The sequence below is a fragment of the Coturnix japonica genome, chromosome 9 (genome assembly GCF_054131305.1).
Source record: "Coturnix japonica strain WE chromosome 9, WE-NBRP24, whole genome shotgun sequence".
Lineage (NCBI taxonomy): Eukaryota > Metazoa > Chordata > Aves > Galliformes > Phasianidae > Coturnix > Coturnix japonica.
This window is the reverse complement of record NC_140671.1, coordinates 21,541,606-21,552,887: the sequence shown is the minus strand read 5'-3', so window position 1 is coordinate 21,552,887 and position 11,282 is coordinate 21,541,606. Positions and strand designations below refer to the sequence as shown.

The 11,282-nt window shown below is 43.3% G+C and overlaps 1 protein-coding gene across 1 annotated transcript; it reads right to left on the bottom strand.

Annotated features, from left to right (window-relative positions):
* Positions 1-646: 646 nt before the first annotated feature.
* Positions 647-6,735, bottom strand: LOC146759826 (ankyrin repeat domain-containing protein 42-like). The gene is made up of 4 exons (XM_085509700.1): positions 6,673-6,735; positions 6,106-6,241; positions 2,818-3,018; positions 647-1,272 (listed from the first exon to the last, which is right to left on the bottom strand). The coding sequence occupies exons 1-4, from the start codon at positions 6,733-6,735 to the stop codon at positions 1,139-1,141; spliced, it is 534 nt and encodes a 177-aa protein (XP_085365826.1). The 3' UTR covers positions 647-1,138.
* Positions 6,736-11,282: the final 4,547 nt, after the last annotated feature.

Genomic DNA, 11,282 nt, shown 5'->3' with positions numbered 1-11,282 from the left:
CATGACATAATTTGGGTTCATTAAGACCACAAAGGAGAGATGCTATTTCAGAGAATATGTGAGTATATTGATTTTTAGGGAATATCACACAGAGTGGGTTTGAACCTTTTTCTGGTCCCTGAAATGTACGTGCAACTCTTTCTGTACGTGAGCTTTCTGTACTAAATGTTCTCAGTCCCATGCATCAGCACGGCTACTGCCCACACTGCATGGTCCCCAGTAATGATGTCTCACATATGGAAGATTGTCCTTGGCATGTCTGTCTGAAACCAGCGAGCCTTTTTCTTAAGGTAAAACAGATCTGCCTCTGACAGCACCCCATTGGGAGATGTGTCAGACTAAAACAAGGAAATGTACTGATAATCAGCCATAAAAGTTCTCCGTAACGGAAACACTGGAGGTGAAGTTTGGGGGTGAAACAATTGTTGGCTAGAAACTATCCAAGAAAAGGTAGTGGGAAGAAATGTGAAGGAATGTAAAGTTTTTCTCTACATGTTTTAAAAAATTCTGCCATTTTTTCTCTGAGCAAAACGAATTATGGGAAATTGTGTTAAAAGTATATTACAGGAATACCTCTATCTTTTCTTTGCCATTTCTATTTGGATACAAATTGTTTTCTTTTTAAAACAAACTGTTAATAGCAGGACTAGGGGAAATGGTTTTAAGTTAAAAGAGGGAAGATTTAGGTTGGATGTTAGGGGGAAGTTCTTCACTAGGAGAGTGGTTAGGGCCTGGAACAGGCTGCCCAGTGAGGTTGTGGATGCCCCGTCCTTGGAGGTGTTCAAGACCAGGTTGGACAGGGCCCTAGGCAACCTGATCTAGTAAAGGTGTATGTTTGGTGGCCCTGCCAGGCAGAGGGTTGGAACTACATGGTCCTTGAGGTCCCTTCCAACCCGGGTCATTCTGTGATTCTGTGATTCTGTGATTCTGTGTTCTATCTTGACTTCAGCTTGGTTATTTTGTTGTTAAAGTGACCCCTGCATATGCATATGTCATTAAATGTTTTTCAAGGTTGCTCCTTCAGGCCTTCAGAAAATGAGATGCTGGTTTTCATTAAGTTTATCTAATGAGCAGCCAGTTGAAAATTTAAGTAAAGAAGCCAGCAATAAACAGTAAAAAGCTCAAACACTGATCATAATTACTTACCTTTGTGCATGAGAGTGGATCCCTTATCATCCCGCTCATTAATATTGATTGCTCCACAACTCACTAATCTTCTGAGTTCTAACAAGTCCCCTCTGAAAGCAGCGTCATGAGCTGGGAAATCTAAAACTGAAAATGAAATGCATGTTTCTGAGCAGATGCCAGTAATTCCACAAAACCTGCTCATATTTGTCTCAATTTGCATCTTTGATAACAACTCACTCACAGGCATTCCATAGCAAGGTTAATGCACCTTTAATTAGCTAAAATGCAGCTGCATATCTAGGATTGTTCATCACAGACTTGACTAAACTTCACTTGGTTACGTCTACAGGCATCTTATACAGCTGAGTGATTAATTTCACAAATCTGAACTAAGAAGTATACCTTTATTTTATAGCTAATGTTTATTACTGGCGGTAACAGTAGTCATCTACCTATTCAGATTTCCATAGTCTAAACAAATACATAAACTATACTACTTCTCCCCCTCTACTCAGCTCTTGTGAGGCCCCATCTGCAGTACTGCATCCAGACCTGGGGTCCCCAGTACAGGAAGGACATGGAGCTCTTGGTGCGGGTCCAGAGGACGGCCACTAAGATGATCAGAGGGCTGGAGCATCTGTCCTATGAGGAAAGGTTGAGGGAACTGGGCTTGTTTAGATTGGAGAAGAGAAGGCTCAGGGGAGACCTTGTTGTGGCCTTCCAGTCCTTGAAAGGAGCATATAAACTGGAGGGGAAATGGCTGTTTATGAGGGTGGACAGTGATAGGACAAAGGGGAATGGTTTTAAACTGAGGCAGGGCAGATTTAGGTTAGATATTAGGAGGATATTTTTCACACAGAGGGTGGTGACGCACTGAACAGGTTGCCCAAGGAGGCTGTGGATGCCCCATCCCTGCAGGCATTCAAGGCCAGGCTGGATGTGGCTCTGGGCAGCCTGGTCCGGTGGCTGGTGACCCTGCACATAGCAGTGGGGTTGAAACTGGATGATCACTGCAGTCCTTTTCAATCCAGGCCATTCTATGATTCTACGATTCTTGTTTAAAAACTATTCATGCAGGCCATTTGATTTTTCTGGTTATTTTTTATAGGTGGAGCGTGTTAGTGTTTATACCTGTAAGCACAATGACAAAAGACTAGCAGATAGGGAAATCATGTGTCTGGGAATAGTAGAGAGGTGAAGGTGCAGTGCTCATATCCTTGTTCTGTTCAGCGTCCTCCTCTGAAACCTCACCACCCTCGTGTCCTTTGCTATACTGACTGCAGTAGTATTCCTGGTTAGCAAGTAACCTTAATTTCAGTGGGATCTTTCCAGGCTAAGCAGTTATTGAGAATCATGAACAGGCAAATCTGCAAACTCATTGATTCTGGATCTCTGCTGGAGTCTAGGCAGAACATGGGCAACTTGGTACAACAACTCATATTGCAACACAATGTGAGAAGCTTTATTCTGATTATTGTAAATACTATTTATGAAGTTGAGCAGAGTATCCCAGTCTAGCTGTCAGTAAGAGCCACAAGCATCCTAAGCAACAGTCATACCTTACAATAGCAATATATAAAGGTTATAGTTCTGCTCATACAAGATTTCAGAATCGAGTGCTTCATAGAATTACTATGTCTATTTTAACAGTAAATTTTAATCAACTTTTAAGATTTGATACCTACTCACCTTCCTGTGTCTCTGGATGCTCCCCCTCTTTTTCCACACTGTCAATATATTGCAGAATATTGTCTTTATAGAACCTCTCAGCCAAGTCCCTTGGAGTCTCTCCATGGTCATTCCTTGCTTTTAAAGTGTGCATAACACTGGCCATTTTACTGACCAGGAACTTAAAGCAATGCAGGTGTCCTTCCACTGCTGCCAAATGAGCTATGGAACAAGGGGAAACCAAGTATGTTAGAGCAGGGTATTGCTGACCACCAGGAAGGCAGTGTTTCCACCAACTGTTAGATCTAGTGTCCAACACTGCACAGTGGGAGGGAGCAGGCAGCTGGATACGGAATGCTCAGCTCCTATCCAGGACAGAGTTCAGCTATAGGCAAAGGAGGTAAAAGAAAGCTGTCAAAAACAGGATCTGAAAAGAAAATGCCCTGTCAGAGCTGACTGCAGCCAACACATCATGACACTGCCAAGAGACCCCAGAGCAACAACTAGGGATGCACTGGTGGGGTCTTCTGTTTCCCATGGAATGTTTACTCCTTAGCAGCTGTGATCTGGCCTCTCTCTCCTAGATAAGACAACAGAGGGATTGAAAGAGGAGTCTTTGGTTAGGAGTTAGGGCACCTGTTTCAGTCCCACATCCATTGCACCACTCCCAACAAACTGCATCACACCTCTGCAGCTCCATTACTTCACCTTATAAAATGACAGTGACATTCACTTTATTGGGAAGAGCTTTGGAGGTACGTCCCCTGATATTCCCATTAATATGTAGATGTATTCAATGCACTTCTATTACAGTTTTAACATTTACAGTTGTGGAGAGTTGTGTGAGCAGGAGCTGTTCTGACCCAGCGCAGCACTGACTGCTTCCCTATATGGCAGAAGTGCTCCCTCCCCTGTCCTTTAGGCTACTCTGAGCTTTAGTTATTCAACACCAGTAGAGTGCCGGGCCTGTAGCAAAGTAAGAGGTACAAAATATATGTTTGTTATTATGTAATAAATCATAGTCTCCAGTCCCATCAATGGGAAGAAGTTGCAAAATAAACACAGTTATTATGCAACGTATTATCACCCCATGTATTAACATAATATAGATTATCACCCCACGTATTAACTCAGTATGCATTATCACTCCATCAAAATGCTCTGACTGACATTCTGTGGGCAAAAGAGTTATGTATTTCTGATTATCTTCATAGTTGCTAATGATGTATCCAGGACAAGTCCCCTAAGCTAACTTCTGGCACATCACAGAATCACAGAATCACAGAATTATCAAGGTTGGAAAAGACCTAGAAGATCATCTAGTCCAACCATTACCAATACTTCCTGGCTAAATCATATTCCTCAGCACAACATCCAAACATTCCTTGAACACTCCCATGGTTGGTGACTCCACCACCTCCCTGGGCAGTGCATTCCAATGCCTCATCACCCTTTCCGAGAAAGTAATACTTCCTAATGTCCAGCCTGAACCTCCCCTGGCGCAGCTTAAAACCATTCCCTCTAGTTCTATCACTGATTACACGAGAGAAGAGGCCAACCCCCAGCTCACTACAACCCCCCTTCAGGAAGTTAAAGAGAGCAATAAGGTCTCCCCTGAGCCTCCTCTTCTCCAGGCTGAACATGCAAAAGTTGCAGTGTTACAATTCTTGAGCTTTAGGAGCATAGATTTGCAACCTCAGTAAATTCCTGTCAGTACTTTCAGATTAAATTATAGCACTGGCCAGCTAATCTTGAAGCTGAATTATATAAAGATGATTTAAGTTGACAGTGGTATGTAGAGCACAGCACTTCTGTTAATCTTTTATTAACAGTGTTACAATGCATTTTCTTTCTTCTGGATGATAACAGAAGCAAGTGCAAACTGAGCTACCTTCTATGTTGTCACCAGAGCACCTAGCATCATGATTCTTTATTGCCTGAGCCACTACACCAGATGTCCTGCTGGGATGTAAGAGCCCCAGGTCCTTTAACAAAGCCTGGGTTTGCAGAACAGAACATAGACATCAGTTTTCTGGGTAAATGGCACTCGGCAGAGGATAAAATATTTTAAAATGGATTTAAAGAATAAATCTAAACCTGCAAACAAGTTATAGAGGTAAGAAAATAGGCTATTTAGAACAAATAATATGACAAACCTTAAGAAGGCAAATGTTAAAGGGGAAACGATGTAACAAGAATAAAGGGTTGAAAGACAGCATTCACCTTACAGAGTAATTTGAGGCAGTAGCGTGGTAAGCAAAGGGACAGTGGAGAAACTATGAAGGGCAAGAAACAAAGAGTGCTCATTTTTTGTGCTAAAGTGGCTACACACAGGATTTTGAAGAGAGTACAGACTATAGATAACACAGAAATACTGGTATGCCATAAATCAAGATGGAGAAATCAGAGGTAAATGAGAACAAGGGTTTTACCAAGCCAGTTAAGAAGTAGTTGGATGCAAAAGCTTGCATATGAACATGCCAGAATCTGATCACACTGGCACAGCTGTTCAAGCTTGGCATACATTCAAAAAGGAGCAGATAGCAGCAGAACCTGCCTGCTGCCCCACCTGCCCTTCTCCTCCTATGATCTCCATTGGCACAGGCACAGGGAATGCCCACCTACACAGCACTCAGTCAGGCTGTGCCTGCTTCTGATGTGAGTTATGCCAGCTCCCAGGAGCTCTGAGCCTTGCCAGCAGCAGTGGGAGCTGAACAGGATACTGCTGCCAACCAACAAGTACTTTGGGATTTATGTATTCCCCCATCATTATAAAAATAGAATAACGAGGTTGATAGCATGGAACAAATCATACAGTCATCGGTTAGGTTTGGAAAGGACTTTAGAGACCATCCATGGGCAGGGAGGCAGTGATGCTTCCCACTAGACCAGGCTGCCCAAAATGCCACCTGACCTGGCCTTGAACAGCTCCAGAGACTTGGAATCACAGAATGACATGTTCAGTTGGAAGGGACCTCAAAGATCACCCAGTTCCTACCTCCTGCCATGGGCTGCCTGCCCCCCAACAACTCAGGCTGCCCAGGGTCCATCCAACCTGACCCTGAGAACCTCCAGGGATGGGGCACCCACAGCTCTCTGGGCAGCCATGCCAGGGCCTCAGCACCCTGTGAGTAAAGAATTTATTCCTACCATTTAATCTCCTTTTTTAGTTTTAAGTGGTTCCCTTCTGTCCTACCAAACCATTATCTATTGTCCTATCAGTGCTGCTGGTGTGTTTTATATATGATGTGCTAGAGTTATCACATCCACAACAAGGGCTGAAAAACCAAATGATTATTCCTGACATACCTGGAAGGTTTCCATCAGTATCCACATCACCTATGCATGCTCCCCATCTAACAAGAAGCTGCAAACAGCCCAAGCGACCATGAAAAGCAGCATAATGAACAGGCTTCCAGTCATTCCTGTCTGCTGCGTTTACATTCTAAAACAAAAGCTGCAGGTTAGTTTATGAAGCTTAGACATGAGACATTCTATAAATAAGTATCAACAGTTCATTGTGCTACTTTATTTAAACAAAATCAAATATTTCTCCAAATTCAAGCCACGAAAGCGGCATAAGACGTATTTCTCACAGGTTCGTGGCTTCATTGAAATAAAACACACATAAAAGTTGTGTTTTCAGACATCTACCACCGTGTTAGTCATTATATAATACACAACTGGATTTTTTTAACATCTTACGATTAAAAAAATGCAAATTTACACTACAAATAAATTCACAGCGTCACCAATGAGAATGTACCAACAGAGGTTAATCTATAGTCCCAAACCTCAGTTAGTGAGGGGTTTGGTATGGAAAAGGATACCAGACTCTGGCTCTGCATTAGGGAATTGCAGGTAGAAGGCTCTCACCGCTCCACTTCGCAGTATGGTTTGCAATGTGTACGACTGCCCATGGGCTGCACCCGCGGTCATCTCGAGCTTCTAGGTTTGCTCCATTTATTAACAAAGCCTACAAGAAATGCAAAGCTCACAGGCTGAAAGAGCAAACACTGTCTCACAGGGTGACTTGAGATGGTCAGCTGGGTTCCTCTGATAAATCTGATAGCACAGAGGGAACAAACGAGTGCAGTCATTTTACCAGTGACTTGGTTTCAGCTGTAAAGACACAGAGCCAGCTCCAGTAGGAACACTTTCAGCTGATCTTCATGAGGAAGTGTCCAAACCAAAGGCCTGCCTTCCTTTTGCTGGAGAGTGAATATCTCTACATACCTGCACGCAAGCATCCTGCCCACAGATTGCCGCAAGGTGAGCTGCTGTCCAGCCTCTGACTGTCACACGTGTCACATCAGCTCCATGCCAGAGCAACCAGTGAAGGCACTGCGCAACCAAAAACAAGCTCTTATTCATTTAATAAACTCTTATTCCATAACAATTCTTATAACTCATCTGAGGCAAATGCTAACTATAAATCAACAGTAGATGTTACATTTCAAACAGTGTTAGGAAATGACATGGTCTCAAGGCTTCATCCAAGGGCACAAAAAGCACAACCAACCTACTAATTGCAATGACTTGCAGTGTGCCTTCTTTATCTTACAATTCCATACTTAAAATGCAGACTGTGAGAGCGTTCATGTGGCATGAGGTAAAAACACTGGGGAAAAATGGTGCAAAGATGCTCATTTGAAGTCCAGCTAAAATGAACAGCAGGAAAGATGCCATGAATCAAATGTAAAGCCTCAGTTCATTTATTAGGCTTTCTTGAGTATATGTAATCCCATCTCTCCTCTCACCCATCACAGATTATTTTAACTTTATTCACCTTTTTTTCAGCAGGTGTTATTGCTTTCCATGGAAAGCTTAAAGAACAATTAAGAAAATAATAAACTACAAAACTAGTTAAAGCTTTTTGTTACACATCATTACTATTTACTGTCTTCTTTTAGGCTAGTCTCCAGCTCTCTTTCCTTTGGGACTTCATTTTTTATACGGTTATTTACAGCCTTGCTGTTTCAAAGTAAGATCGCTATAAACATTGCACAAGGAGGCTGTAACAGGAAGGTGAATGTGCTGAATGCAGCAGCTCAGTCCTTCTGGAAATCAAATCATTTCTGCATCAACAGTCAGTGTTCTTGCTTATGAAAATGAACTGTATTTGAACTGTTTCTGTAGAGAATGAGGCATGGGACAGAACACTGGGAAATGAACAAACATTTCTGTGTCACTTCTCGCTTGGCTCAGTCACTTTCAGAATATTAAACATATCCTTATGGATTTTCCAAGTGTTCTGAGTGAAGGGGAAAACACAAGGACAAAAGAAGGTAATGAGGCTAGAAGGGGAGACCAGAAGGCACACCTTGTTTGGTGTTAGAAAAGCTCTGATTTTGTAAAATCTGAGGACACTGATTACATAAACTGCCTGGGGCTTCAGAAAGGTAAAATGTAGTCCTAACAAACTGCACATCTTTCCTTAGTGAATACCTTAAATCAGAAAAAAAGAGCAGGCAGAGATTATAGATCTAGCTTGATCAAAGCTAGCAATGTTGTGTTCAGCCTCTCCCCAGAGGAAAACGTTAACCCATAAAACCTTGCTGTGTCCAAACACTAACATAAACAGGGGAGGCATGGCTGTTTTCAAGGGTAGATATTTTTAGGACAAGGGGGGATGAATTTAAACTGAGACAGGGGAGGTTTAGGTTAGAGATTAGAGGGAAGTTTTTCACACAGAGGGTGGTGACAGGTTGCTCAGGGAGGCTGTGGATGCCCCATCCCTGCAGGCATTCAAGGCCAGGCTGGATGTGACTCTGGGCAGCCTGGTCTGGTTGTTGCCAACCCTGCAGGTGGTTGAAACTGGATGATCATTGTGGTCCTTTTCAACCCAGGTTATTCTATGATTTTATGATTTTACCTCCAGGCTTCCAGAGTGTGCAGCACAGTGCAATGGTGTGAACTTGTGGACTAAATCCACCTCGTCGATAGAGGCTCCACGTTTTATCATTAATGCAAGCTGTTCTACATCACCAGCTTTCACTGCCTCATGTACACTGGTGTAAGTTTGCTTCTTCCTGACATCTAGTGAGGGATAATAAAAGCATTAGCCAGCTCAGTCACATTTCAGAGAGATGAAAGAAGTGATGAATCAAATAAGCATCAGGGTGACAGTTTATAAGAACCAGACAACAGTGTAACCTATGAGAGGGTAACTTGTATCAGCACAAGTCTTTAGCCCTTTGTGTTTCCCAGAAGCAAACCAATATTCAAGAACCTGAAAGAGCCACGTCCCCTGCAGCCACAGATAAAGAACAGGACAGCAGAGAAACTCCATCTATGTATACAGATGCTGGATCAAGTCCAACCCAATGCTGGCTCTCTTCCTAAACTGTTTCATCAATCACGCCTTCAGGTGTTCAGCCATTGCTCCTCAGGGGCTCTGCATGGCCACACTCCTTACTGCCACCCAAGGACACGGCACACCAAGGGCCCTTCGCTAAGTAGGCAAACCTTGCTAATAGGACATAAGGTCATGCAGATGCTCTTGACTGAGCTGAACCTATCAGTTAAAGCTGCTACATAAAAGCAATGCTTTATACAATGTGTTAGTCATCCTGCTCTGTTCTGCTGCTATACCCATAGCACTGCTCTGGCACAGGTTACTTTGTTAGAAACCTAGTATTTTTCTCCCACCAAAGTCAATAGTGTTTTCGTGGACTTCAGTGGCTCAGAATCAAACTCTGAATGTAGACACAGCGTGGTCCAAAAAAAAAAACAAAACCATCACCAGGCCATGGGATCAAATAGTCTGTATTTTCCTTCAGGCCTAGTTACTGTTTGACACTGTAACTGTAAACAATGGGAGCTGGATATCTAAATCCTCTTGCAACATTTTGGCATTTTGCCTATATTTGCCAATAAAAATAAGTGATGTAAGTAGTTTTAATGGCTGGGATGGCTAACTTGAGATAGCTAAGCATATGAGTAAGCCAAAACAATTGATAATCACCTTCTGGAGTAGTCATCATTCTGGAACCAAAACGCACCAACACTCTTTGATTAAATTTCAGGCTCTAAGAAGTCTTGAAGAGGCAGGTTGTTGTTCTGCAAGTCAAGCATACACAGAAATATTGGTCTTAAGTTATTAGAGCCTCAGTTTTCCTGCCCGTGGAGAAGAAATTGAGGCAACAGTTCAAATAGTTATAAATGTGAGATCAAAAATGTTAAAGCATATCAATGAGTTGCTGCTCAAAGGTGCCTGGCGTACATAAAAGCAGAAATTATGATGAAAACAGCTGACGTTGTTTACCAGTACTTATACCTTTTCCCATGTAGTCTGTAGCATGAAAGTAATGCTTGGCCAGATTCAGCACTGCCACAGAGAGGAAAAGAGGGGGTTAAACTGTTTCATTAAGCAAAGCTGAGTGTTGTATCACACCCTGGTGTACCATCACTTCACTCCCATTCCCCCCAGTGCCAGGCTGTACCACTGCCCTGCCCAGAGGCAGCAAAACAGTGCATGAACCAACACCAGCTGCAACTCAGAACAGCTCATGTTGGAAGGGACCTCCTGGGGTCCATGTTTTTAAATAGAACTTAAGTCATGCAGCATTCTGGTGTTGTGTTTTTTAAACAAAGCATCACTAGGACCTGATTTTCCCCCAAGGGAGAGACTTCTCACGATGCCAGGTGAGGGTTACAGACTTCAGCACGGTGATGCAGGCTGACATCAGAAGCATATCTAGCCAACCAGACTGCTTGCCAGAGCACAAATGTGCTTAACACCACGTACCAGTGCAATGGGTTCAAGGTAATATTTACTGTTTTTTAATCCAGAACAATTTTGCCCTCTTTTTTCTTCCAGAAGGGGCAATGAACTACAGCTGTGTGCAGGTGGGTGCCAAGCTGCAGCCCCATGGCTCAGGCACCACGAGCACAGCTGGGACTGGAGTTTAATGAACAGCTGTTAACACAAACTCCCTACAAAACACAACCAGTTTTGAGAGCAAGTGATATTTTCCATAACTTCAGTGCACTTTGTTATCAAATGCTTGTTCCCTAGTTGCCCTGTAGAAAGAAGTAGATAAGAGAGTAAGTGTTACAATGGTACTTAGCCAGAATTCACCCAAGAAATTACTCAGCCTGAGGGAAGGAGACAGTGTTAGGTTTTCCCTACATCTCCATAACACACAAAAATAAGCCATTGTGGTGCTTTTTGGCAGCAGTTGAAGGGGATGAGGCACAAAACCACACAGTGGGCAAAGACCGAGGTCCTGAGCCCTGTGTGGGGTTATAACCCCATCCCGGCAGTGCCCGTGGGGGTTATGCCACCTTTCTCCACGTGTTTGGCAAATATCGATTAGTCTGGGGTATTTTAGGTGGGCCCAATACGAAATATGAAGTTAACTAACGGGCAAAACAACTGAGGAGAGCCGGAAAGCGCGGGCACAGCCGCCCCGCGGGCGTCCCCCTCACGGCCGATGGGGGGAAGCGGGACAAGGAGCAGCACAGCCCGGCCCGGCCGTCAG

Excerpts from the sequence above, each read along its gene's own strand:
- LOC146759826 (XM_085509700.1), bottom strand. The coding sequence starts at position 6,735 with ATGACCGCGGGTGCAGCCCATGGGCAGTCGTACACATTGCAAACCATA. Across the intron at positions 3,019-6,105 it reads TACTGATGGAAACCTTCCAG|CTCATTTGGCAGCAGTGGAA; the intron begins GTATGTCAGGAA and ends CTTGTTCCATAG. Across the intron at positions 1,273-2,817 it reads GCATCCAGAGACACAGGAAG|TTTTAGATTTCCCAGCTCAT; the intron begins GTGAGTAGGTAT and ends TTTCATTTTCAG.